The following is a 24366-nucleotide window of genomic DNA, read 5'->3' as shown; positions in this document are numbered from 1 at the left end:
CAAAAGCCAGCCAGTGTCTGACGGCCGTGACGGAGGATGCGAGACAATGCACCTCTGAAAGCTGAGAAGTTTCTGTCCGGGAAAGGTGACCACTGCTTTCGGTTTTGCGTTGGCCGTGGTCGATGGTGTGTGTCTGTTTGGTAGAAGGGAGGAAGATGGCGTAGAATCTCAAATAACATAGCAAAAAAGCTCCGGAAAGCACGAGCATGTTTCTCGTAGAACATGCTGGCCATGCTAACCGTCCCGGTGTCCACGAGCACAAGGACGTCACTCGGTCGGACAGAGAGTGGTGAAAGGAGTGAGAGAGAGAGACAGAGAGAGGGGGGCGGGGGCTTTCTTTTCTACAGGTTTTGTTTATATAGCTGGAAACATAGCGTGCAGCAGGTGGGTGGGAAGGTGGGAAAGGTGCGAAAAGTAAGCAACATAAATTCCATATCAGAAACTTTTCCCATATTTTGCTCGTGGGTCGTGGCTTTATGCGTTGATCGTGGGAAGTAGAGGGTGGTGGTTAGGGAGGAGAAGGAGGAGGAAAGGAGGAGGAGGAAAAGGTATGATTTTGTTAGGCTTTTTTTTGCTGTTACTGTTGCAGCTCCCAGTTTTCTGGACAGGTCATTTCTCGCCGGCATTTTGGGTGGGTTTAGAATTCCGTTGGGCACCTACCAAAGTGTGTGTTTGTATGTGTCCTGGGATGGCAACGATGTGTACGACAGCACCAGGTAGACCGACTCCAAAACATGGCACACATACGCATACACACAAATACTGTGTCTGGCGGTCGACCTAACACGCAACATAAACAACAACAAAAACGAAGAGTATCACAACTTGCCCGGGCTCGTGCCGGGCGTCGCGTGGAATCCTGGTCGACGTGAGAGGTCACAATTTCACACGCAAAAATAGGCGTCCTACTACAAAAAAAAAAAAAAAAAAAAAACACCAGGGCGAGGCAAACGATAACGAGCCAGGTGTGTGCCAGCAAACCGCGCATAACTGGCGCGTTCTGTGAGCTCTTTAAATACTTAATCGAAGCACTCGTAGATTATGTTGAAGCATAGCTGGCTTGACTTGCTTCATACTGGCGCTTGTAACCAATCGAAACCAATCCCACTCCTTGGAAGCAGTTTTCGATGGAGCTTATTGCTTTTGCAGACTTGGTTCAAGTGTGTGCTTCCTCAAGAGTGCCCGAGAGTGCACGGAGACTCAGTGATGGCTGTGCTGGATCGCTCTTGACTGTGTGTCTGTGTGTGAGTGTGTGCTCTTGCCTTGGTCGCAAGCAAGCTCCACAGGAAGTGTCGTCCAGGCAAACACGGCGCGACCATGCTGCCAGCAAAACGCGTCAAGAGTCGTTAAATGGTGCAGCGGTGCAGCGGGTAAAAACTTGTGCTGGACAGGTTGTGCACAAGACACACGAACACACACACACACACACTACTCAAACAATGCACATGATGCACGCTTCGGTCGGGCTCCGATTGTTATCGCAATCCGTACCCGGACCGCACAGCCGAACCGACACGATAAAGTTTCGCCCCGTAACCGATCCCGGCGAAAGCGCCGGAACCAAACCGGCCCGAGATTGAAGCGCGTGGTGTGGTCGCTGGTGAGGGGGGAGGGAGGCCAGGGGATGAACTTGGGGAGCGTAAAAAGTTGACCATTACTTCAGGTCCGTGTACGTGAACGGTTGACTTTGTACGCAGCTGGAACGGGAAGGGCGGGGATATGTTTGTAAAAGAGAAATGGGAAGCTAAACCATTCCCATCATCAATCAGGAAGCGAGCTGGGAGCAGCAAATAATTTAAATAATGATAAAAGTTTCGCAAACTCGGTGAAGGTGATAACTACAAATGAGCTGGTTGGTTAGTTAGCTTAACTGTGTGTACGTGTGTGTGTATTTGTATGTGTGTATGTGTAGAATGTTTTAGGAAAATTGCTTATGGAATCGTGTTTGCATAGGTGATGTTCGCTGCTCAATAACGATCAATTTACGGGCGAAAGTTTTAAAAAAATGAATGCAAGCAAATTGCATGTTATAATTTTTACATCAAATTGACTGCAATGATAAAACAATTTTGAAAAGAATAGTTTGTCTCAAACAATTCAAAAACTCAACCACTCTTTCATAGAAACAATAATTAAGAGAATGGCAAAGGAATAGGTGTTGCGGTTATGGAAAATAATCAATATGTTATTAAATTTAGTTAAAAAAACGGATTGAAATGGCAAATGATGACTTGAATTAGTGGTGTTAAAAACGGGTATTTTTGAAGATCAGCTCAATTACGGTTTATTCATAAAGCTGATCCGGATCATTTGATCGGATCAATCATTCAATCGTTCGTTCTCAGCTAAACCTGTCGGTTAACGCCAAATCTGCAGTCAAAGAGAAAGAGAACATTTTAGGACTCTACCAAGGTTTTTTGATAGTTTTGGATTTTTTTTGTGATGATTCCCATTGTTGTTTAGCTCGTTATCACGATTTATTGAGTGTTGCCCATATATTTTTTGTATATTCCACATATTGGATTGTATTGATGAATAGCCGGCCTCATGGTACAGTCGTCAACTCGTACGTTTTAAAAACATGCCCGTCATGGGTGCAAGCCTCAAATGGACCATGCCGCCATACGTAGGACTGACTATTCTGCTATGGGGGGTAATCCACAAAGTTACTGAAAGCCAACCCCACAAGTGGTACAGGCAGGCCTTGACCGACAACGGTTGTTGAGAAGAAAACAAAAGAAGAAGAACAAGAAGAATTGATGACCAATAGGACGAACCCAAAATTATGAGGAAACTATACAAAAATATATGGGAAACGGTGAATAATTCGTGAGAGGGACCCAAAACATTACAAGAATCACAAGGCGAAGAGATGCAGTTCGTGTCAACGAGTGAACGAGATAATCAGTTATATTTTCATCGTCATTGTCGAGTGGACAATACGCTAAACATATCGCTAGCTGCATCTACACGATAAACGCAAAAGAGTGAAGGAGTCAAATTTTATTTGGAATTGACGCAGATTTCTCCATACGATTGCACTTTGTGAACAAATATGCTATTCGTGTATACACGCCTTAAAAGACATGGGTAGTCGAATTCAAAGCATGAGTCGGATCGGAACGGTGTCACCAGGCTTTCTTATTTTGGTATAAAGAATCACATACGTGTGAGATATGTCGATCTATCCATCTGATGATTTATCTGAAGAGAGAAGAATGGTGATCCGAAAATGATTCTTGCTCACTAGCTCATTTGGCGCATTCGAGCAATCGTCTTTGTTTTAGTGTTGGGTTTCATGAATCTTTCATTGAGATTCATTTATATGAATCTTCAGTGATGAGTGATTCAAATCTCGAATCGACTCTTCAAAGATCCATGAAACTTCAAAGTTTCATGAATCTCGTATTTCTCTATCTCTCTTTCTCATAAATCCATTAAAATCCTAACAACAGGGCCTGTCGTGGGTTCAAGCCTTCCAATACCAAAATAAACTATCCGGCAGCGTGGTACTTGCCAAGAAGTCTCGAAAGCCTGTATAGGCTGGCATGATCACGTTGGTTGTTACTTCAAGATTAATGAAAAGTTCATGCTCTATGAATCCATGGAGATTTATGAATCCCTTGAAATTCATGAATCTCTAGAGATTCGTGAATCTTTAGAGATATATTCATATTTCGATATCTTTGAGTCTTTCGAGATTCATGAATCTTTGAGATTCGTGAATCGTTCAGTTTGATTATTCTGTATGGCGGTCCCGTGGTACAGTCGTCAAATCTAACGACTCAATAATATGCTCGTTATGGGTTCAAGCCTAGAATGGACCGTGTCCCCGTAGCAAGGATTGACTATCCGGCTGCGTGGTGAAAAATTCTTTATGATTCATGAATCTTTGATATTCATGGATCTTGGAAACTGAGATTCAGAATCGTTGAACCAATGCAAAAATTCATTCAGATTCATGAATCTGAATCAGATTTACTCACTAAACTAAACTAAACACTAAACACTAAACTAAACTAAACTAAACTAAACTAAACTAAACTAAACTAAACTAAACTAAACTAAACTAAACAACTGATGCATGTTTCACTCGCTCGATTTACTGATCCGGATCATCTTACATCACTAACTTGAATAGGTTGACTGTACCCCGTTCACTAAGAGCAGTAAGAGTTACTTTAGTAAAAAATAAACTTTATTTGGCAATTTTTGGCAATCGCGATACAATCTAAATCAACACGTTAAAAAAAATCCGCTCCCTATTGTGTTCGCTTTCTAACTAAAGGCCTAAATTTGCACCATACTCGAACTATTATGACCCTTCGCTCCTGCATCTTATCATTCTTCATCCATTCTCTAGCTCTGTCCTATGTTTTGTGGTGAAATCGTCGCGGTTAATCCGCCTGCGTTTCATCGTTATGACAGCTGTTTGTTTATCAACGCTGTATTAAACCACAAGTGAAAACGTGTCAACAGTAAGTCTAGAACAAAGTACGTCCGGAGATAAGCTGCATCCAAAATGTTCACCACTTTTTCTCACAGCACTCTTGCTTAAGAAATTGTTGGAATAGCGACCAGTCCTCAAGGAGAAAAGATCGGTGTACTGATAAAATTTATGTAATCCAGCTGTAGTTTCTATCCTGGAAGCTTTAAAACAGTTCTTATAACACATTGAAAATATTCTTATATTGAAAATATCTTTTATTTTTATCACGCACATTCAATTAAAAACAAATATTATCTTTCGATAGCAAAGATTTTCTCTTAAAGGCAAGGAACCAGGCCGGTGTACTGATTTTTGCAATCTGGTATGCAAAGTCACTAAATAAATACGCAAAAAAAACATACAAATCCAAAAACAGGTCGATTTGTCATCTCGCTAGCCCGCAGCACACTGTGTTTGGGACCGAACCATTTGATTGACGGCGTTAGGGCCGACTCCGTCAGCTGCTACTTTCCGTTCTGCACTGCATTTTCTATGCATTTCTTTATACCCCAGAGCGGGTGGTAACGGCACGAACGGAAAAGCAAACAGCCGGTGGGAAAAACGCTTATCCGCCGCATCTGCGTACCGACGCGATGGCTGCTAGGGGGTTTGGGATGAGTTTGGCCGAAGGTGTTTTTCCTTATCCTTTCAATAATGACAACCTTCAATTTTCACCTTTTGTTTACTCCGCCCCCTTCCTGTGTGCTTGTCTACAGCTTATCATCGTGTCACTCGCTCTATGATGCAGTGTATGGATGGTCCTGTGAGCGGTGAACCGTTTTGCATTATGTGTGTGGATTTTTTTTGTATTAATCCTTTACGTGTTTTTTTTTTCTGTTCTAGAAATCGAGGAAAACCTTCGTATAAAATTCTTCTTCCTTACCGATTCATTATAATCATAAAAGAAAGAAAGATAGAGAGAGAGAGAGTGAGATAGAAAGAGAAAGAGAAAGGCGTACAGAATGGAGGCATTATTTACGCCGCAGAACATTGTTTAAGTTTCGTATTATTGTTTGCCTTCGTACTGCTGACTCATACGCACACACATATACACCCACATATACACACACCCACACACACACACACACTAGTACTGAGTGCATTTGAAGGGCATTTGAAGGCAAAACAACAAACACCACATAGCCGCACAATAAGAGTGTCTCGCTGGCAGGCCAGCCAAGCAAGCAAATACGAAAATGAGCCAAGGAAAGAAGATTTTGGAACAAGTTTTGCTGCAGAGATTTTACGCTCAATTTAGAAAATAAATGATTTTTTTTCACCCATTCCCGCATGCCTCTCTCCGCAGCTTCTAGTTGTCTTCCACACCTTGCCAAAACCTTCCATCCCCACTCCATTTCCTCCCCCCCACATCCCTGGGTAATCTGGTACCCTTTTGGCAAAGTACGAGCCAGGAGTGTACGTCGATGAAGAAATGTCGTAGCCTGGAGGAATTCGAAAGCTGCTTCTTGGAGCCATAATTCTCCCATTTCCTTCCCACTTTGCTTGTGTTTGGCTCATCCCTCTTGCGCATGGAGCACGGCCGGGACGGTACATACATAGCAGGGCTCTCTATTCGGGCACACCCTGGTACGGGAATGCTCCCTTCAATGACCGCAGTGTACCTACGGAGATGGCAACAACACCGGTGAACAAAAAAAATCTCCAGGAAAGCCACCACCTAATCCTCCCGTTTTGCCAATAGCAGCACTTTTCTTCTGCCACACTTGAACCGATTGGGAAGGGGAGTAAGGGAAGGAGGGGGCAGAGGGTCAGTCCCTCTTGCCCGTGCGATTGCTTTTATTTGCGTCGTGATTTTTCTGTTTTCGCCCAACAGGCAACACGCCGGGAGAGTTCGAATGGGGGGGGGGAGACAAAAAAAACAACAACAGAAAACCCGGGGAAAAGATCAAGCAAACTCACAAAAATCCATCGGGTTCAGGATGCTTTTGTGAGTGTGACTGTGTGAGTGTATGTGTGTGGCACTACTTGTTTCACCATGTTTCACCACAGTCCGTAGATTTCTGCTGCCTGCATCGCGGCACTGACAGCCAGCAGACACGCCAGTGGAAATTAAAGCGACGGCCGGAGCATACGGTGCGCCGGGCAAATGGCCTTCCGCTTTCCGTATTCTTTTTTTTGTGAACACCCAATTCTTTGTTTGTGTATGTGTGTGTGTATGTGTAGTCGGCAGGGCAGGGGCGGAGAGGTTTATAAGAAGAGAAAATGTCTCATAAAAGTGGCTTGCTGGAAAATGCTCGAGCTTAGGATGGTGTGCCCTTTTGCCTTCTTTGGACGCGGTGCTGCAGCTTAAGGGATCGAGCCGGCTTGATCTTCGTCGAAACGGTTGCATTGCCATACACACCCAAAGGGTCCTGAGACTGGCTGAATAGATGTGTGTGTGTGTGTGTGTGTGTGTGTGTGTGTGTGTGTGTGTGTGTGTGTGTGTGTGTGTGTGTGTGTGTGTGTGTGTGTGTGTGTGTGTGTGTGTGTGTGTGTGTGTGTGTGTGTGTGTGTGTGTGTGTGTGTGTGTGTGTGTGTGTGTGTGTGTGTGTGTGTGTGTGTGTGTGTGTGTGTGTGTGTGTGTGTGTGTGTGTGTGTGTGTGTGTGTGTGTGTGTGTGTGTGTGTGTGTGTGTGTGTGTGGTGTTATCTCTCTCCCTCTTTCTCTTTCTCTTTCTCTCTCTCTCGCTCTCTTTTTCTCTCTATTGCTCTCTTTTCCTTGCAGCCAGCGAAAGGGCACGCACACGGTAGAGTATGCGATTTTTTGGGACATTTGATCGTTAGTCATAAATCTCCGACGCAAATCTCGGCCTCGGAACGCGCCACTGGCAAGAGGTAAACACTAACGAGATTGCTGTGAAAGGGAAATAGAGCACTGAAGACTACAAAGCAGCAAGAAATAAACAAAAAATAAAAACACACACACAGGAAAACAAAACGCAAACCGAAGCTGGCACGAAACCCTCTTCCAAAAGGGGACCAAAATACCACCGGTACCAAACAGTGGCTGGTGTTTTACTTTTGCCCCGCAAATAATGTTATTATATCCGGAAGGAGATTAGACAAAATTAGGTTGGGCTTCCAGCCCTTTTTTTGCCATGGCTGACGGTTCACTGGGCATTAGTTGCGACCGTTCACGGCGTTCGCCCCATTCGTCGATGGCTCTCTCTCTCTCTTACTTTCTCTTGGAGGACGGTTGTGGTGGGGAATTATGGTCCAAAACTGTCATCATGGTTAGGCGAAATGAAAGCAAGGGCCAAATGACGATTATGTGATGCCGCGAAGGAACCATTGTGAGGTCGGTTGGGTTTATTCAACGTGAAAGTCAAACACTTGAGATGGCAGCTAGCATCAATTACGCGGTCCTGTTTTGGTCTGACAGCTCCGTTTCCAATCAATCACGCCTGGTAGGTGGGCAATGTGCATTACAGAACAATCATAAACTGCTAACATTGCATATATTTAGGCGCTAAGCTTGATTTGACAGAATTTTATGCTTAATGTGGTGTTTACAGTACACTTGTTTCTCTTTAACAACATAAAGCACTAATGTTGTTTTTTATTGCATTCGTTAATCACCTCAAAAGGCGGTTTGCAGTAGCATTTAAAAAAAAATCGATGCATACCTTTAGGCGTTAAATAAATTCCACTTTTTCGCCTTTTACTCTCTTCTGATTGAAAATACAAGCTCTGTTATTTCCGTCCCTCAGCAATGAGCATTCACCACAGTCACCCAATTTATTTCAATATCGTTTGCCTAATCTGTGTTTGCCATTGTGTGTATGTGCATATGTTCCATGTCAAATGGAATCAATTATTAACCCGCTCCACCACCTTCTCTGCAACAGTGAACCATATTGGAGATGTAATATTTTTACATCAAATACCCCCACACACCCACATACACACACATATATATGTATGCTAACAATCGCTCTTCGTTTGCTTCAAAAGGGGTATTTTCGGTCGAAACAGCCTCACCATACCTTTCGGGACCCTTATTGGTAGTGGATGATGATGAGGATCGTGGTGAAATAAAATTAAATGCATCTCTTCATCGCATCGCACCGTTCGGGTCGGCGAGGCGCCCGTTGTTTTGAACGAGCATAAATTAGCCCGCACGTCCTCGCAGGCACAAACGCCCAAGATAAATGTGAGCCGTCACAGGTTTTAAAGTGATTTTCGAATCGTCACGCGGCGTGATGCGATTTTAAGCCGGTGCGATTATTACGCTATTAAAACGCTCATTCGCCTCCCTTCCGTAGTTCTTTCAAGTCTGCACTGAAGCCAGTCTGCATTGGGCGCGGGGAATGAGAGAATACTTTTCAACACATTTGCTGATGCAGGCGGTGCGCGCTTTGGTTAAAATAATTTTCAAATTGTGCATCGGTAGCGCTATTGCTCACGTCGCGTTGCGCGACCTTCACGTCCACGGCAGGTCATTCTGGGCGCTGTCATTTCGTTCAGTGTGTAAACACGGGTAAAGGGCTCGTTCCGTACCCATGCCGAATAGATTTGCGGTTTTACGCATCGGTTCGACCGTCAGTGTGCGAGGTTTTTGTTTCACGTTTATGCTGAACTTTGTATGAAGGATGGCTCACGGTGGGTCGTGACAGTGCTGTATAAAAATCGAAAAACCAACTATATCGCAGGTTAATACCATAAGCATTTTCTGAAAAAAGATACTTCAACTTAGTTAAAACCAAAACATTGCACGTTTTTCTATTAAGCTAACAGAGATATAGGCCATCAAAGTACAAACTTTGTTTTTTTTTAATCCTAATTTGAGTTATTTTTCGACCGAACATAAACCGAACATATTTTAGTATATGTTGGTCAGATTTTGTGATGGGATTTTGATGTGTTATTGAAAAGGTTTTTTGTCCTTCGTTTATGTTTTGTCTGAATATTTTTCGAAAATTGTTTTTAAAGTCCACAAATTAGCGAAAACCCAACATCACTACCGATTTTTTTTAATAGTTTCATTTTAGAGAGTATTTTTTTTAAAGATTCGACTCGATTTCACTAGTGAGTCATATATCAAAGATCAACATTTTTCCTACGTTTTGACATTGATATTAGCTTCAAAAATCCGCGAACCCGAAAATTATTCAATTTTTTCTTGAAAATAGCGCGAGCTATTTTAACATACAGTGGTCGGCAATATAAAGTGGCCACTACTTACAATTTTACATTTTTTACATTTTTTCCGTGAAAAATGAAGTTATTGTACTGCTTTATTTTTTGAAACATTGCTCGTGATATGCTTAAGAATGCGCAGTACCATAGCATGACAAAAATGAGAAGTTTGCTTAAAGAAAAAATATTTTTTTCCAAAATTGATCAAAATCACTGTGCCAAAATAAAGTGCCCACTTTATTCATTCTACAGAAAATATTTTTCTGAACAAATATAACAGCAAACTTATAATTTATATGCGTTACTCTCGCATTCTTTACATGGAATGTGGAATGTACCCTTAACAATATATCCATCGCTGTACAGTGGGCGGTATTGCGCTTTGCACCCATCAACGCCCCCTACACACACACATATAGCATCGTTCCAGCACGATAATTAGAAAGTAAAATTCATACCATGTTTTCCCAAGCCATTCCACTCGTTCGCCGCTCCCCGCTTCTGTGTGCGTGTGGCTCATCGATCGTTTTGGACGATGCTCGCGTCCTTTGTAACTCCTTCACGCGCCCTCTATATCGGTTACCGGCGATGGGAAAGCAGGAGGAAGCAGGGCCGAGGGAGGGAGTTTAAAACCCAGAGAGCACTCCAAATGATGCACCAATTTCCACAAAAGCATTCGTTGGAATGTGAAAGGGGGAGGGGGGGGGTCGACAAATCGCTAAGCACCGAATGGCGCCACGAACCGAAAAACGGGCACACGAGAAATTAATCATTCCCAGCGAAACCATTACGGAAGGGGGAGCGAAGGGCTGTGAAGGGGGTACTAATGTTGGCGGTCGGTCGGTCGGTTGGTTGGTTTCGGTCCAACAATCCCCTGCCCCTGCCTTACTATCGCCCAACCGCTATCCCCCCCCCCGCCACACGTCGCGTGCGCAATGAGCTGCTGGCGCGCCGCAGATTCACGGCAACACGGAATGCACTCTTCAGCACATCTTCATTTCGATCGATGACATGTTTAATGGTCTGGTGGTTACCTTTTTCGAGGAGCAACCACGATTGGGGTCTATTGAGGGAAAGGAAGGTAGGGAAGGGGGTTAGAGAATCAAAAAGAGTGGTGCGGAATTTGGACGTAAAGCGCCTTTGTTAGTGCTGGATTGGATTGGTAAGATGGTTTACTACTGGATCGAATTACTCGCTGCAATTCGCGGCCGGGGAGGTTGTAATTATGTCTGTTGAAATTGTGTGCATTTTGTGCCAAAAGCATCCAGTAGGTAGCAAAACACTGTGCATATAGTTGTGATGTTAATCGGATGATTTGCTGCTTCCTGTGGGACAAATGTCTACAGGTTATGGGAAATTCCAAACAGAATCTGTAGCACAGTATTATTTAAAATGAATTCGAAAGCAATGGTTATTACGGAAGCAACACAAAAACAATCATCTTGAAATGGACAAACAAGGTAAAACATTCATTTTTTTTTATTATAATAGCAACTTCTTCTTCTTCTTCTTCTTCTTTTGGCAAAACAACTGCTGCCGATCAAGGCCTGCCCTGTACCCACTAGTGAAGTGGGCTTGGCTTTCAGTAACTTTTTGTTACAGTAGCAGGATAGTCAGTCCTACGTATAGGGACACGGTCTGTTCGGTGCTTGAACCCATGACGGGCTTGTTGTTAAGTCGTTCGAGTTGACAACTGTACCACCAGACCGGAGATAGTAATTAGTTCCGGGTTTATTATAACATTCACTCAAACCTACTTAATCCTTTTAACCTATCTGTAACATCCGCTTCATTCCTTGTTTTTTTGCCAGCGGGTGAATTTTACATTTCATTACACCTATCACGTAATTATTGAATAATCTCACCAATATCCACCCCTTCATAATTCATTCTCTGTTCTAGTTAAGTGTTATAAGTGTTTTTGTTGGCAGCACTTTGATTTTTAACTCTTCTACATTCTTTGAACATGTATTGAATGTCTTCAACACATTCACATTTATCACAATTAGGACTGTTGGCTATTTTGTACTTGAATTTTAGTTGTTGTGTGCATATCTTTTCATTTACTAACAAATATACAGGCCTATAATATTGCGTTCGGCATTTAAGAAAATTCACTCGAACGTTCATTTTGTTCATTTTGCTATCATTTGACAGGTTGATTTTCGGTCGGCAGTCATCGAGTCGATGAAGCTTAAATTGATATCACATATGGCGATCAAGTAGACAGAATCGAGTGATTTTCTCCCGACAGCTCAAGCGGAAATTTTCGAATATCAGAATAATTCCATAAATCAAGGTTGATGGTTTTGAAAAAAGTTTTGTAAATGCAGGTTAGTGATTGTTTTATTGGTATTATTGAATCCGTTCGTATCGGCGGCGTACGTCCCGACACTCATTTTCCTAACGTACTAGATCGTTGCTACAGTTATTCACCGCGGCGTTGTAGGACCGGGCTTAAGAAATGTGTTGCCATTCCTAGAGTTTCGCGGAGTGCCGTACGTTTCCGCTGCGAACGGATTCAATAATACCAGTCACAGTACTTATTTGTTCCTTATTCAGTTGCTTGCCGTTTATGTTGCACCTTACATTATTCCAATTGATGCTATTGTATTTTAATAATGTTATGTGGACTGCTATAGGATCTAACTATTGCTTAGAAAATTAAACTTGCTGTTGAGTTGTCCTCTTGTTGGGAGGACCTCCTTTTGATCAAATAAATGTGCCTAGCTTGTACGTAATGTGAGTTAAGTATTGTTTTGCTTATAGATAGAACTGAATCAACATACCATAATATCTATAATAATGTTGTGTTAGCTACAATTACTTTTTCATAAATATTTCGATCTCTTCTCATGTTACTCTAAATTACCTGCGCAGTTTTATTTAAAATGAATTCGAAAGCAATGGTTCTTTTTTTTTTAACTTGAAATGGAACAAAACAAAAGGTAAAACATTCAATTATCATGCTCACGACAGCTGCCCTAAACGACTTATTCCTTTTTCAATTCAAAAAGAAGACGAAACAAAATCAAGGAACAAAACACAAAAAAGTTCCGCCAATCTTTTACCGAGTGTATGAGTGTATGTATGTTTGTTTGTTTGTAGCCGCGTGTTGGGTTTAATCCGCTTTACAAACCAAGGCGCTCGGCAGCTCGACACCCTCCGTTAGCAACGGCTGTAAACGAGCGAGCTTCAAATCCAGCAGAAGCACCACAGCAAAACGGGACAAACAAAAACCAAACACAAACGCCAGCGACGAATCGAATTACGTGCGAACACGGGGCCCACTAACTCGCGTGAAAATGCAACCGGTCCCGGCTGGGAGTGGTGGTGGCGAATGTGCAAAACAGTGCCAAAAGCTTTGCCGTAATTAAAATAGCGCACACGGGGCGGCAGCCGTCAAAGCGAACGCCAGCGAAAAGGGAACTCGTCTCGTCGGGCGGCAGGCAAGCGCTTTGACGCCCGGAGAGACGCGGGAAAAGGATAGATGGGAGGGGAAAATGTTGGAATTTTGTCTTTGAATTGCTGCAAAGAGGGTTTGGGAAGGGTCGGTGGCCCGCCCGCGGGTGTAATGCAGTTAATTATAATTGAGAAAATATGATGTGATATTGTTGTAAAATGTTTTCACCGAGGGGCGCGCGCTCCGTGCGAAATGGGACAAACGCGGAGAAAACACACAAAAAATTCAACTCGCGCACACTTTCGAATGTGAAATGTGAGACCGTTGCAGCAGCAGGCAGGCGGACCGGGCGAGGGCATTGTTTTCTACGTTGCTCCTTTCCCGCCGTCACCGCTCGCACACAGACGGTTTGAGCTGTTTCCGCTTCACCCACCAGCAGCAGCCTACTCCGGGGCAAAGCAATTCCAGCCGTGCAACCGGGGCGGCAGATGACAAGTACGCGCTCATCCACCCATTCCGCCCGCCTGCGGCCGAACGTCTCTGGAACGGATCGGTCTGGCTGCCCTTCGAACATTGCTGGCAGAAGGAGCGGGAGTCGTAGCACTAAACTCCATTGGCTCCGGGTGCTCTGACAGGGCATAATTACGTTACGCGAGTTTTGTGCGGCGGGAAAGCTCCCGGAAAGGGGAGATTAACTGATGAAGTTTTCAGTTTCATGAACTCCAATTTCAAGGCCTACTGTTCCGTCTTGGAGCGCGCAGCAAGTGTTTGGATCCCGGCGGGAGAAAGAAGGGGAAAAAACGGCATGGAAAACATGAAAACTGTTTCCTGCGCTCGATTCCTTAAGCGACAGCGTCTTTATTTTATTGTCCGCGTGGCATGCCAAACGACGGTGGATGCTGCTTGGAGCTTCAGGCAGACAATGCAAAAGGCTCCCAAACGGGGAAAGCTTTAGAGAGGCCCAACTGGCAGCAGCAACCTTCTAATTGTGCAACAATTATCGCTTCCCGGTTTGTTAGCCACTCCTCCCACATGGGGGGAGGTAACGTTTACTTCGTGCTTGTTAGGTTTTATTACCATCCACGGCAATACACTTTACGCGGCCTGCGCACAGGTTCGCTGAAAAATCTGCATCCTCACTGAGCAGCAGACAAATCTCCGCTCCGCTCCAGCGGCGTAAATCCACCGTATCATGCAACGTATTTCATCTTTTAATTAACATTTAAATGAATTCATGCACGCTTGGCAGGCACGGCTCGTATGCCTACCCGCCTACCCAGCGCGAAGAAAGCGAAGCCACCTTGCAAACCGATTGCGCTGTTGCCGTGTAAGAAGGCCGCTGACGGCGGATTGCCGCACAGAAAACACAGCGCAGCCCAAAAATGAAACCCAAAACAAAACGATCGGACACGAGGCGGGGGGGGGGGCGGGTAATGGAGACGAGCAGGAGGGAACACGTTGTGGCATTCCGAGTGGGATTTGTTTTCCCTACGTGAGACGCATGCAGAGCGGTTGCGAGCAGTTGATTCCGCACAACCCAAACCCCCTTCCCTTCCCTCCCCCAGCTCACCCACAATTCGGCGTCGCTTTCTTCGCGCGTTCCGGGATATTTTGGTCGTGTGCAATCGCTTCGCCTACTTGATGTTTATTTATTTTACTAGAGCAGTTAATCTTTTGCCGCACTTACGCACTCACACACGCACACAATGGCACTCATTCACGACGGGAAGAGCGTGCGGTGCAAAGGAAAACATTCAAATTAACTTCCACCGACTGTACGTGTACGGGCTAATCAGCAGGTGAATGAAAAAGCGGATACAACAGTCCTGATCAGGTGCTAATTGATTCGCTTCGCGCCGCAGTGTGCGTTTTTATACATTTGGCGGAACATAAACTTGCTTTAAAGGGATGCTTTAGGGTTTTTTTCCTTCCCGAACCTGTCTTGCACATTCAGTGCGTTGGGTGAGGTTAAGGATGATTGGATAGGGGATGGATTGGGGATGGAGCAGAAATATAAATTCCTCGCTATAGCGGTAGGATCAAGCTTCAAGGGGAAAGATTACGGCGTTATGATGGTGTGAAACAATTTATATTTCTTTTTTATTTACATGAAAATGCTCCTGATCTCCACAACGTTTTCGTGAACCAACCTATTTGCATTTTTTTCTTTTATTTTTAATTCTGTCAAACCTTTAAACCAATGCGTACCAAACAATGTTTTCTGGAAAAAAAAGAAAAAAAAAAAACAAAATTCAAAAAAGAGGCCTTATGTTAGTCCTTGCTATGCATAGTCTTTTGCGACCTTAAAGGTTTTTACTGAAACAAATGGTAAGACGTTTAACGGTAGCTATAGATTAACAAGCTAATTTGAATCTATTTTCGTTGGGAGCCGATCCTAACTATATGTACTTTTCCTCGGGTTGTGCCTCAAGGTATGCTATCTGTTTATTTTCTCTTATTTGTATGCTAAACATTACAATACATTGCTACATTACATTACATTACATTGCTAAACGTAACATTATATCAGGCCCGTGAAAGGATTTACCTAAATTTGAAAGATGGGTAGAATCTTTTCGTACCAAAAATACCGAAGATCTTTTATCATGACATTTCATTCCGTCGTACTTTTTTCCATCTTTGATTATCGGAATATGGTGATGCACTTTTTATGTCATACAATTATAATCAAATTTTATTTATATGCCAAATCGATGTCTTCAACATCTTTAAGTAGTAGAATTATATTGATTTTAGTTGAGTTCAAATCATTTTCCCTTGTATTTGACGCACAGCTTCGTAAAAACCTTATAGGTTGGAACTGAACCCTGTTGAAAGTAAAAACCGTCTTTTCCCAATAGTATTTTAGCGCAAGGTTTTAAATGGCTTTTGAAAATGAAAAATAATGATAATTTCCCGTTTGTCGATGTAGCTTCACAAATCAACTAAGATGATGAATTTTGTCATTGTTTTACTTCTTTTATGTAATGAAGACGAAGTTAACCTATTTTTCTTGCTGTGATACTCTGTGTTATTTATTTTGTACTGATGTTACATTGCACCGTGATGCTTTATGTTTTTATAAGTTTAGTTTATAAGATCAGTGATAAGGCCAATGATGGCCAATCACTTAACATATACAAATAAACAAATTCCAAATTCAAAGTTTTTTTTTACTTAGGAGGAAATTATGGAAAGTTACCTTCTTCAATTTTTCATCAAAAAATTAATCTTCCAAGAGCAACCGAGATCTACCTAGTCTAATACTATTACAATCAAGTGTCATAATAGACATTTTCAATATTGTAACTTGTTTGAAATTACAGACAAACAACAATTTCATCAACTGTATTGCTTTATATCATGAACCAATTATTTTGTATGCAAATTTTTTATATTTTTATAATTTAAGTGCAAAATTAACTGGCCCGTAGCACTTGATCGTTTATTTAAGTTGACCCTTTACCTCAAAAGTTTGCCGACCGCTGTTCTATAGTTGGGTTGAAGAGCTAGAAAACTGGGAAATTGCGATAGATATTCATTGACAGAGGCATGAAACTAAACAAGGAGTATTTTTGGCAGCATTTTAACAAAAGCCCGGTGAAGCCCTCCTTTAAAATTGGTTCTGAAAAAAACTTAAAAATTATTTCTTTCAACCCATAAGGTTTCAATTGAACTGCAATGGAATAGGAATAATTTGGCTTATTTTATCAGCTCATCTGAATGGGCAACCCCTTTTTCAGATAGGAAGCCATTGCATTTCAGTATTTGAGGATATTTATGCAAGAAAAGTTCGACGACATTACGCATTTTAGTTATGAGGACTTCAAGTACAGTTTGGTAAAGATTTGTGACGACATGCCGTACAATGTTTTGCGTGCGTCTTGCAATGACTTTCAAAAGCGTTTACGGGCCGTTTTAAAATACAAGGGAGCCAGATGTGAACATTAATAGAAAGAGTGACATAAACAAAGTGCATACCCTTTAACGATGCCATCATTTAAAAAAGGTTACATGTTTTACTATATATATGTATATATATATATATATATCAAAATGTTCGAAAACAAAAGCTACAAAGCAAAGAATTGTACCAAAATTACACTTTTTTAGGATCTGTGCCCCATATTAATAGCATTGTTCCAAGCTGTCGAGAGGTTTTCCAACTGCTGTCATACATTTTTGATAGCCTTGTTTTTGAAAAACACCTCTGAAGCATTGCACGATGCTGTTAACATTGGAAACTGTCCTGCAAAACAGTGTATCCTACCTGCTCAGCCTCTGAAGGTATGCAATTAAATTTCGTTTACACATAACGTATGTTACCTTGTATAATGACCCCCCGTGTATACACACTATTTTTTACCGCTGTTCAGTAATTGTTTACTTAAATTGTTCAGCTTATAGTTCAGTAATCATTTCAGTTAAAGTATTTTTATTGCACCGTATAGTAATTTTGAATGCTGACCTAAGTGGCAGTTCGTTTACTGAAATCACAGTAAAGCCATTTTGATATTACTGATTGTTCAATAACCGTTAGCGATTTAAAAGTGTCGAAAAAACATTCAAATTGAGGTTTTTATTTATGGGCAGGGTGGCAGTCCAGTCAGCTCATGTTTATTGATGTTTCATAGAGTTTGAAACAGGTTTAAACTGTATTTTGTCGACCCAAGTTTGATGATGCGGTAAGCACTCACGGTCACCACGAATTTTCAATAAGTGCAGCACAATGGTGTGATGATTTTACACACCAATACGGCTGCAAATTCTTTCACATTGATCCTGCAAGCCAAAATCTTGCCTGAAGTTTTATCGCAGTGTCTTTAAGTGCATACCAAATCATCTTTTGGGTCAGGACGACCAAGCGGGCATCGCATCACTTTGTTTTGAGGATAACTGACTGACAGGTCGATTTGACAGCATGAATTGCTGCGTTTTCAGTAATTTGTTATACTGACATCCAGTGAAACGACAAATTTGACACTTATTTAACTAATTTTCAATAAAATTTGCATTTCTGAAATGCATTCAGTAAATTGTTTGACTGTAAATCAGTTAAAACATGACATTGATGCTGAATTTCAGCAAAAAATTCTATTACTGAGCTTTCAGTAAAAAATATTACTGAAACAAACTTAGAAAACTTGCTTTCTATAGATCCCTTTGATGCGCTTTTAAATATTTCTGAAAAAAATAGATTTATTAAATTAATTTATTCATTTGTTTTATTCAAGAACATTCAGAACATTGTACATCTTACTATTTGATTCAGAACAAATTTGTCTGGTTTTTTGTTTTGTGTGTTTTATTACAAACAAATGGGAGGCAATTTGTTTGTAGGTGCAATTTGGCAACCTATTAGTTGTATTGACAATCTGTTAGCATTCTTATTAATTTGTTGTGTTCTGAGTTTAAGTTCATGACAACGTGCTTTAGTGATATCCTCAGTATCCAACCCCCTTTCTATTTCCTAATGCATATCATTGTCTATGGTGGATTTAGAATTTAGGGGAACTCCCTATAGGTGTTGATTGTAGTTGGGGGGACTGGAGAAAACGGTTATTTTTTGTATAGTAATTAAGCCTTGTAAATAGCAAGTTTCTAGTCTTAGTTCAGCCAACAGCTAACGAGAGTAGCTCTTGCTTGCCGAATACTAACTAATTGAAATACACCACCTAATGATTTGCTTACCTTGAGGCGATTGTCATGAACCGTTGAGGAGTACAATGATGAAAACCCTCATTTTTGTATTTTTGCCGTTGGTTGCATTATACCACAAGAAATGCAACTCTCTTTCTTATGGCGAAACCATTTTGTCCGGTTTATGTACTTGCACATAAAGAAAAAAAAGAAAAGAAACATCGTATCTCTGTTACAATGCCACTCAAACAGACTCTTGAACCACAGCGACCCTTGCACACAGCGAGCGTGTGCCCTGACGGTCGTTACTGCCTACACGCGCCACCGACTTAAAATCGTTACGCTTTATACGTAACGGGTGAGGGTGAAGATGCACTACCGGTTCGGTCGGGCTAACGAATGGTGTGTCCCTGTCTGACTCCATTACAATGTGCCGTTGTGGATACATTCCAATCCCAAACGCATTCAGCCATCATTATCTGTCATCGTGCGAGACAGTTGCACGGGTTGCCGTGGGATACGCCAGCTTAATGGTACGGCTCGCCGGAAATCCGATTGCGATCGCGCGCCCACCGAGATATACGAGCCAACGAGTGGGACGTGATTTCGTCTCCTTCTTGCAATGCGGCTCCCCACGGCGCAAACGGCAATCAAAGGTACCGGATGTACGCCTTCACCTGTTGGTGCGGTGAAGGCACCAAGACGAACAGTCGTCAATCGACTATCGACTATCGTTGCTATTGTGTGTGCATGTGTGTCTATGTGAGCCACCGGCAAAGCCGATTTGGCAGCCGACATGGCGCTGGCATGGAATAGTTTTTGGCACAAATGGCGCGCGCTCACGGCCACTGTTGCACACGTCGAGCCGTCCGTCCGGTGCAGCAACAGCTTCTTTATTGCATTGCTTCGAGGTGGTTCGGTTCGGTCGTTCGTCTTCCTGCTGGCATACCCATACTGCCGGCACCGGATTAGAATGCTGCCGTTCGGGAACCAGCTCTAATGAATGCTTGCGATCTCTTTGTCTCTCTCTCTCTCTCTCGCGCTGTTATTTTCCCGCTATCCTTCCCAGAATGAACTTTGCATATCGTTTTCAACCATTACTCAATGCATTACCTTTCTCCAAAAAAGGGATAGGGGTTTGTGTGGAAGTGGAGCAGAAAGAGACCAGCCGTGGATGATCGAATACAGGTACAGGTGAAGTCGTTAGAGCTAGCGCAGCATCGAATCGAGAAAGGGACGAAAAACAACAACAACAAAAAACCTAACGCAACGGCTTAGACCAGACCTTGGTGGCCTACGAACGTGATGAGCGCTAGTGCTTCCCCCTGCCACCTCTTTTTGTGCACCATTTGGTGGTGTTGGCGTGTGCCTTGGCACTTCGTTGCTACTGTCGGTGTGTCTTTGGCGTTTTGGTACCCCATTCCGGCACGTCACGTTTCACGCGCGCGGACCAGGCGTTTAGAGAAGTTCCAGTCGTGCGAATATTTTCCCAGAGTTCCCGAGTCAAATTCCGAGCATGCTTGGAAAAGGCCGCACGGGAGAGGTTGCTGATTCTGAAGGCGAAAGCGCGAAGGAAACGGAGGCAGGTGGGGGAGGAGATTGAGTCGTTTCATATTTCATGATTATTGTGTCATCGCCGGTACGCATTTCCCAAATTCGGCGTTCGAACGTTCTCTTTGCCGAGGGTTTTTTGTTTGCTGTCCCTGTACCTACTTCTGCTATCGTTAGTTGGATGGACACACACACACACCCACACACACACATGTGGCAGAACTCACCATTTGCATAACCGTAGACGGGCAGAAGGGGGGAAAAAGGTGAAGGGACAGTGAATCGTGTCAGGCTGTCGACACATTCGGGGCCATTGGAGCGATTCGTTTTGAAAGTTTTTTTTTTCTCTTTTTCTGTTGCTCCGTCGATGTCTTGCGGTTGACACCATGTGTAACATATCCGTATCAATTTCCTCACGTTTTCACGTGGGTGGGCTGCGGCTGTGGGTGGGCGGCTGTTGTCACATTTCGGCCGGGCGAGAAGTGCGAATTATTCAATTTGATGTATTGAATAAAATATTGAGCCGGAATTGAGCCACAGCGGACGTGTCAAACGAAGAGGGCCAAACCGACATCCCGGTGCACAACGGTAACCCAAAGGCTCTAACATGAGGTGGGTTTTTTTTCGGCATTACTAGCAAGGCTGAGCAAATGAAATGAAAACAAACACCGCTTCGCTAGATTCAATGCATTCAATTACGCCGAATAAAATAATATTTTCCATAAATCGTAATAGATAAGTGAAACATGAAAATCTCAGTTAAGTATCCTAATTTAATTCTCTCGATGGTGAATCGTTTAGTTGGCTGATGTTGACTAATGGTCCGTTTAATAAACGAATAACAAAACTAAAGAAAATATGATTTCAATATTTTTATACTATACGCTGTTAAGTATAATAACGGATTGGCAGACAAATGCGTGAGATCATCAGTGGTTTCGTACACTCATGTGGCAGGCCAAGACTAAAAAGCAGATGTAGTACCGGATAAGTTAGTAAGTAAATCAGTAAGTGCTATACAATAGGGAATAGCTGCTGTTTCGTGAATAAAACAATTGAACTAAAAAGGGTATAGAAATTATGTTTGCCAATGAATCAAAATGGTGTTTATAATCTGTTTAAACTATTCTAGGCTGAATATTAGATACTACTCAATACTCAATACAATTGAAGTGTAAAACTCAGTATAAAAATGTAGGAGTCAAATATCATGTGGTTGCGTTATCTTTGATTTTCCTTTTTCATTGGATGTTACGTAGGACTGAATATCCTGCTATGGGGGTAATCCAAAAGTCACTGAAAAGCCAACCCCACAAGTGGTACAGGCAAGCTTTGACAGACAACGGTTGTTGAGCCAAAAAGAAGAAAAGGAAGTTTTACTCCAATTATTGAATCTGGCTGCAGTAGCCTACAAACAATACCTAATCTTAGTCCTACACGTGGAAAATTTCTCTCAAGTGGGGAAGTTTCACTAGTGGTTGGGATTGAGGGCGAATCTCCTCTCAAAACTTCTCAAGATGCAATAGGCATAACTAAATTAATCCAATTTCAAAAATTTTGATTCGAAAAACGATTTTTCATTCAATTATAAACTGAAGCTGAACACTGTACAAGGCTAATGAATAATAAAATTGCAGTACAAAACCTATCTATTAAAACCATAGTAAGCTTATTAAGCTGTAAAATTAGCAAAGCTGAAAAGCGGTAGAACATGTTCTCTCCGAATCTTCAACTTGAAACTGCGTTGGACATTGGGCATACGTAAATAAGCAATCAAAGTATTTAAATGAAATTTGGATGTGTTGCGAAGTGGCTTTTCGATTGGGAGCAACAGAAAATCATATAGTACTCGTTTTGTAACGATTTTTCTGAACCCCTTCTAAAGGCGAGTTTGACAGTTAGAGGGTGAAGTTGAAAGGCCGTGATAAAGGCAGACTAAAAAGGCTTAAAAATAGAATTCCGGTAGGAGTTCCCGAAATCCTTCGTTGATCAATATGTGCTCAATTAAAGCATTTTTGATTAACTTGTCTACCTTTCAAAATAGTTGTTTGCAAACGATCGATAATATTTGAGTACAAACGATAAAATTGTAGAACAAATTTTAATTGCCAGCTTATCGTGATTATTCATGTAGGAATTCAATTATCCATTGTTTTAAATGCAATAGGAAAAAAATACCTTCACTGCTTAAGGCGCTCAATTATTATTAAGAGTAGTTGTATTTTAAATGCAAAACAAAGTGTAGTAACTTTTCCGCAAGCGCCACTTGGTAGATAATTCTATGCAAACTGCACAGGCATGCTTCGACAACTGTCCATGCCCGATTATAACTACGGAACGCTTCCGCCAACTCTGGCTTTGCTTCAATCAAAGTTCGCTGTATCCGTTTTGCCCTGTCGTGTTACCTACCTTGTATTACCACGAGCACGGTACAGATGGGAATCCAGCGCAGGGCCCGCAGCAGGATCACCATGTTAGGGCGCGTCATCATTTCACCACTAGTGGCAGCACTTTGCGTCAGTCTTCAACTGTGGGCTGCACCAGTGCACATCGTCGGTGCCATTTACGGGTTTTTGATTGTTGTTGAATTTGAGTGCCGCAAAGACGGTGTTACCGCTTACACTATGCACCACGCATCACACGATGCCACTTTTCTAGGACTTGCACTACCGTGTACTAAGCTGACGGAATTAGCGTTACCACCACTGTCCACACTTTATGCCTCGTTCGATCACTAGAGCTCAACGAAATTCAAACAACCTATCCGATGCTTACAGCGAACATGGAGTCGCCCGAATATTTCCAAATTTTACACACTGTCTAACTACTTTTGCTTCAATATACTGTTTATTCCGGTTTTATTGGAGGGCGGTAATCGATCCTTCAGCGTACTTAATCCACTGCGCATCTACAATGGTTTCTTTCGCCTGCTCCTCGAACAGTTCGTCCACTATTGCCTTTAGGGCGTGGTAGCGTGGTGAGATCGAAATAGCTTTTTTGTTTTGTGTTGTTTATTTAAAGTGCGCCCAACGTCTCGTAAAGCACACGTCCACAGATCCACTAACGGAGCAGATGCTCTAGTGCCCCACCCGGTTCTTTATTTTCCCGTCTTTTCCTGGGGGCAAACTAGGCGCTAAGAAAGGTACCGGTAGGTAACGGAGCACACAGACGCGCGTATCTTTTTTTTCTGTTACCTTCCCTGCGTACATAATATTACGCGTACTCGAACATCTGGGCAAGATGTGCACGGTTCGTTGGATTACGCGTCCAGCTTGGTTCTCGTACGCGACTGTGTATGTGTGTAGTTTTTCGCGTTCTATTTGCTCCGCGCTTTAGATTGCGTTAGCTGTGACATACGCAAGGATACGGCCACTACTGAGCAGGTGTGCCGCTAAAGCAGCGCGGCACGGCCACAAACGCGCGCCGAAGATACGGACCCGAACGCGGGAAGCACCCGAGAGCAGATGCGGCTCGGTACAGCATCCCGAATACTCGACCAGCCGAAGCACGAGAGAGAATAGGCACAGCGAAAGCGATAGAACCGCGATGGAGCCTGCATGCACGCTATGCTTGCCGACGGAACTGGCCTCGTTAAAGGCTGGGTTGATGATTTCAATGATGATTGCTCAATGATCGGAACCCATCGCCCGAGAGATAGAGAGAGCGAAACCATAGCGTATATGTGTGTGCCCCCGCGAGTGTATGTATGTGTGTTGGGCTATCGGAGGCGAGGGCAAAATACAATCTGCTGCGTTCCCATATTTTCTTCTCGGCTTCAATTTTCAACCACCCATGGGTTTGTAATGATCCTTCTTACGCGCGCACTCGTCATTGCAGGCGGACGCTTACATTCATAAAAAAGCCATCCCTTTATCACACTAACGCAAAGCAGAGGAGCACAACGCTACAGGCTCCAAGGTACGTCTTGCGCGGTCTATTATCGATGCTGCTTTTCGTTGTGAACGGGACAAGTATTGTGAAGGATATTGATATTGTTTTAGCGCTTCCTCGTCTGGTTGGAGAAAGATTTTCCAGCTAATAATGCCACCATCCCCCACAGCTGTGATGCTCGTTGTTATTGTAGGTAACTAATAAACAAACTTGTTTGGCTAGGACCCGTGCAGGGCTGGCCGGTCGTGATCGATC

At 42.7% G+C, this 24366-nt stretch overlaps 1 protein-coding gene across 1 annotated transcript in view; it reads right to left on the bottom strand.

The window, feature by feature from the left end:
* The window catches only part of LOC120906584 (pregnancy-specific beta-1-glycoprotein 11-like), a 59325-nt gene extending 35741 nt beyond the window's left edge, over nucleotides 1-23584 (bottom strand). The window contains exon 1 of the mRNA XM_040318369.1: nucleotides 22630-23584. Within this exon, the coding sequence (XP_040174303.1) occupies nucleotides 22630-22711 (82 nt within the window). The 5' untranslated portion in view covers nucleotides 22712-23584. The remainder of the gene's footprint in view (nucleotides 1-22629) is intronic.
* Between the last annotated feature and the right edge of the window lie 782 nt (nucleotides 23585-24366).

The sequence above is a fragment of the Anopheles arabiensis genome, chromosome X (assembly GCF_016920715.1).
Source record: "Anopheles arabiensis isolate DONGOLA chromosome X, AaraD3, whole genome shotgun sequence".
NCBI classification, from domain to species: domain Eukaryota; kingdom Metazoa; phylum Arthropoda; class Insecta; order Diptera; family Culicidae; genus Anopheles; species Anopheles arabiensis.
The sequence above is the reverse complement of the archived record's forward strand: the minus strand, read 5'-3'. Positions and strand labels throughout refer to the sequence as shown.